We start from the raw sequence: 3914 nt of genomic DNA, 5'->3' as shown, positions 1-3914 counted from the left end.
GAGGGAGAGAGAGAGAGATAGATATAGATATATATATATACAGGATGTGTCAGACAGTGGAGTATGTCTGCATGTATCGAGTGTCTGTAGCCAGATTCAGTCAGGGTGAACAAGAAGTTGGCCAAAAATATATTTTTCTTCGGGGAATTAGTTCTCAGAAACCTTTTTGGTGCGACCGCAACAGCAAGGCCAACCCTATTAACGTGAAAGTCCGTGACTGAGTGCTGAAGTTACACCCTTGGTTGGCTAAATGCCGACACTTCCCGTATCCATTTCAAATTAGAAGCACTTTTATACACGGGCCAGCCAGATACGAGGTTTTGACATAGTCTTGTTCTGTTTGTATGTCCATCAAGCTGTTGTTTGAAAACATAATAATTAATAAATAATGTAGAATATGGTTAGCCTCTGTGTTTTCAATGTCTGTAATGTAACCAGTATTACCAGTCAAAGATGAATCAGGATGTAATGAATCTGCTAGATGTTATCATGTTTTTTCTTCTTGGAAAGGTCTGGAGCTGCTGAATGCTCAGAGTAAAACCCAGGATGCCTCCTGCTTGCCTGCACTCAAAGTGTCTGACATCAAGCCCACAATACCCATCACTCCAGTTCAGATCGGCACTACAGGTACAGCACAGTGTCCACTGCATCCTATTTGCACAGTAATCATATCGTTGTACTCTTAAGAGCTTTCCTCTCCTGGTCCCTACAGGAGGTGTTCCAGTTCAGTACTGTGAGCAGCCCACCAACGGCTTGGTATACTTCAGAGCCATGTGTAGTCTCAACACCCTGCCAGAGGATCTCAAGCTCTATGTCCCGCTCTTCTGCAGTGTTATCACCAAGTGAGTTCATCTGTCAGTTTGTAAGACCAGAACCAGATCTGCACTGCACAGAGGAGGTTTCGAATTTGTTTATTTTAACAGTATCAGTTTTTTTTTCTGTCAGTTTTGTTTCCCTGGTTAAGATTAATTCAGTTATAAGTGTTCTTCCTCTGACATTTGAGGAGGAAAGTTTGAGGCTCAGAGAGCACCTCAATATCAGGATGTTTTGTACAGTTATTACAATTTGAGACAGATGGACTATTTCTCTTCTTTCTGCATGCTTCCCAGCTTGCCAAGTACATTTTAATGACTGCATGTGTTCCTGTTTGTTTAATTAGGATGGGCTGTGGAGCTCTGGACTACAAGCAACAGGCCCAGCAAATAGACCTGAGGACAGGGGGCATGTCTGTCTCCACCCAGGTCATCCCTGACTCCACCCAGCTGGATATGTACGAGCAGGTCAGTGCCAGCTCAGATTCACAATCAAATTAATGTGAAGCCAATAAAGTAAAAAGGAAACCTACTTTTGCAGAGTTAGTGTAGCAGCAAACTTTTGTTTTCCTAGTGCTCTGTGTGCAGATTGCAGATGGAGGTCCTGCTGCAAAACCAAACGCATGTAAATAAGAAATAAATATATATATGTGTCAACCGCCAGGTCCAGTTTGGCTCCCTCACTCAACCCACTGCATGCTGGGATAAGCTCCAGCCTTTTGCCTCTAAGAAAAGGATGCAGTTAGTGATTTCTTGACTTGGTTGATGAGTGTCTCTCATTGGCTGTGTGCTCTCTGTTTCAGGGTGTCCTCCTGTCCTCCTCCTGCCTGGAGAGGAACCTCCCTCACATGTTTCAGCTGTGGAGCGACATATTCAACAGGTACGTCCTCCAACACACACAACGCTAGAGACGCCAACCTAAACAAGTTCACTCTACAAACAGGAAAACTGTATCTGATGTTGATTTATGGTTACATGACAACATTCAGCTGTGATTGTCGATGGCGTTAAAATGAGCAAATGTTTTTCTTCCAGCCCCCACTTTGATGAGGAGGAGCGTCTCAGAGTGCTGGTGATGATGTCCGCACAGGAGTTGTCCAATGGGATCGCCTTCTCTGGTCACATGTATGCTATGACACGTGCAGGCCGTCACCTGACTCCAGCAGGAGACCTCCAGGAGACTTTTGGTGGGATGGAACAGGTATTGTTACTGTATATGAAAACAGTCCTAATGCTCAAAGTGAGATATATAGACCTCAAAGGGTTCATGTGCTATATGAGCTTATTGTGTTGCTTTTCTGTTCAAGCATTTGTCATTAAAATGAACAACATCCAGTTGTAAAATGTTGTATTTTGATATGACAACATATCAGATATATGAAGACTTTTGTCTGATGTAACACATGAAAGTGGAACCTTGTTAAATCATTAAAACATGAATTTATTATTTTATGTATACATTTATTGTGAAATATATTCCACTCATTAATATCTTAATAGCTTTGTGTTCATTTCTACAAAAGAGGTTTTATTTCCTACCTGTTGTTTCTCAGCGTCAGTAGTTTGTGAAACTGCTTTTTGTGTTATTTGAATATTAGGTGAAGTTTATGAAGAGGATAGCTGAGATGTCAGACCTCAGCGGAGTCATCCGAACACTACCACGGATCAAAAAACACCTCCTCAACCCTGAGAACATGAGGTAGAATAGAATTGTTTATGATATGTCCAGTATTTTAAAGTCATTTAAAGTAGGAAAAATTTCTGTTGCTGCTCGAAAATGATTTCAGTGTAAATGCACTGTAGATTATCTACTTTTCTCACTTCAAATTAAAATGTCTGCTCATTGTAGGTGCGCAGTCAACTCAACTCCACAGAAAATGTCTGAGACCACAGCCCAGTTGGAGAGTTTTATGAAGGATGTCACTGAAAACAGAAAAGAACGCAAACCTGTCAAAACGAATATTATTGAGGTAAGATTTTAACAGGCAAACTGGACCAATAAACTATTCACTATTCAGAATCTGTCACATTACATTATATATTAACTTGTCAATCAAATAAAAAATACATTATTTTGCTTTCTTTGATGTTTTTTCATTCCTTCATTAAAGAGGCCACTGGACCCCCAGAATCCCTCCGGACCGAGCAGGAAACTCATCTCTGTAAGTTCAGGGTTGGCAGCCCTTTTTCATTTCATAGTCCACTGATCAACATCTTACACTTAGTTTGTGTTTGTCGTCTATATATTGCTGCCATACTGCGCTTACTGTTATAACCAGCAGAACAGGAGTTTGTGGTGAAAGGAGTATAAAAATTATCTGAATTAGGATTAATCAGCGTGTTGTTTTTGCTTCACTTTTCAGGAGCTGAACTTCCATCCATGTCAGATGAAAACTTTCTTCCAGATGCCCTTCCCTATAAACTTTGTCAGTGAGAGTATTCGCACGGTGCCGTTCTCCCACGAGGACTACGCCAGGTAACCACAGTGGCAACCGCCAAGCACCAGCAACAGGAAGATTAATGACACTGATGATTATTTTCTGTATTAACAGTTGAATCACTTGTTTTCTGGTCTAATGTTGGACTCGTCTTTAACCCTGTCACTGTAAAGGCGACCATATCTAACTTTGGAAACACACTTTTTATTTTTATGTGACTAATTTTACTTTGACATTTTGTAATTTCATTTTGCACTCTTAATGGTTTTTCACTCTTAATACATTTGTAGGCGTACTCCATCCACATCCTCAGTCTGACAGCCACTTTCTTTCTCTTTATTTTCTCTCTCAGTTTGTACATCTTGGCGAGGATGATGATGGCAAAATATCTTCATGGAGAGATCCGGGAGAAGGGAGGAGCCTACGCAGGCGGGGCCAGGATGGGAGGAGGTCTTTTCTCCTTTTTCTCATACAGGTGGGCCACAGTTCACCACAGTGGTCGCAATTTTGGAAAGCGCTTCAATACACATTGCACAGATTTATTACATAATGCATGGAAGTGTAAATTCAATGAAAAACTCTCTACTGCCCATCTAGTAACAAAGGGATAAAATTCACCAAAAAAACAAATACTAGGTAGAATCTGTGAAATGATGTTATAAAC

At 40.9% G+C, this 3914-nt stretch overlaps 1 protein-coding gene across 1 annotated transcript in view; it reads left to right on the top strand.

Moving 5' to 3' along the window:
• pitrm1 (pitrilysin metallopeptidase 1) overlaps nt 1-3914 on the top strand; it is a 13530-nt gene that overhangs the window by 7577 nt on the left and 2039 nt on the right. Inside the window, exons 15-24 of the mRNA XM_035671368.1 lie at nt 511-627; nt 713-842; nt 1160-1280; nt 1616-1692; nt 1848-2013; nt 2411-2511; nt 2662-2782; nt 2924-2974; nt 3176-3288; nt 3603-3725. Of these exons, the coding sequence (XP_035527261.1) occupies nt 511-627; nt 713-842; nt 1160-1280; nt 1616-1692; nt 1848-2013; nt 2411-2511; nt 2662-2782; nt 2924-2974; nt 3176-3288; nt 3603-3725 (1120 nt within the window). The remainder of the gene's footprint in view (nt 1-510; nt 628-712; nt 843-1159; nt 1281-1615; nt 1693-1847; nt 2014-2410; nt 2512-2661; nt 2783-2923; nt 2975-3175; nt 3289-3602; nt 3726-3914) is intronic.

The sequence above is a fragment of the Morone saxatilis genome, unplaced genomic scaffold (genome assembly GCF_004916995.1).
Source record: "Morone saxatilis isolate NCDOM2014 unplaced genomic scaffold, NCSU_SB_2.0 Contig23, whole genome shotgun sequence".
NCBI lineage: Eukaryota > Metazoa > Chordata > Actinopteri > Moronidae > Morone > Morone saxatilis.
This window is presented reverse-complemented; position numbering and strand designations above follow the sequence as displayed.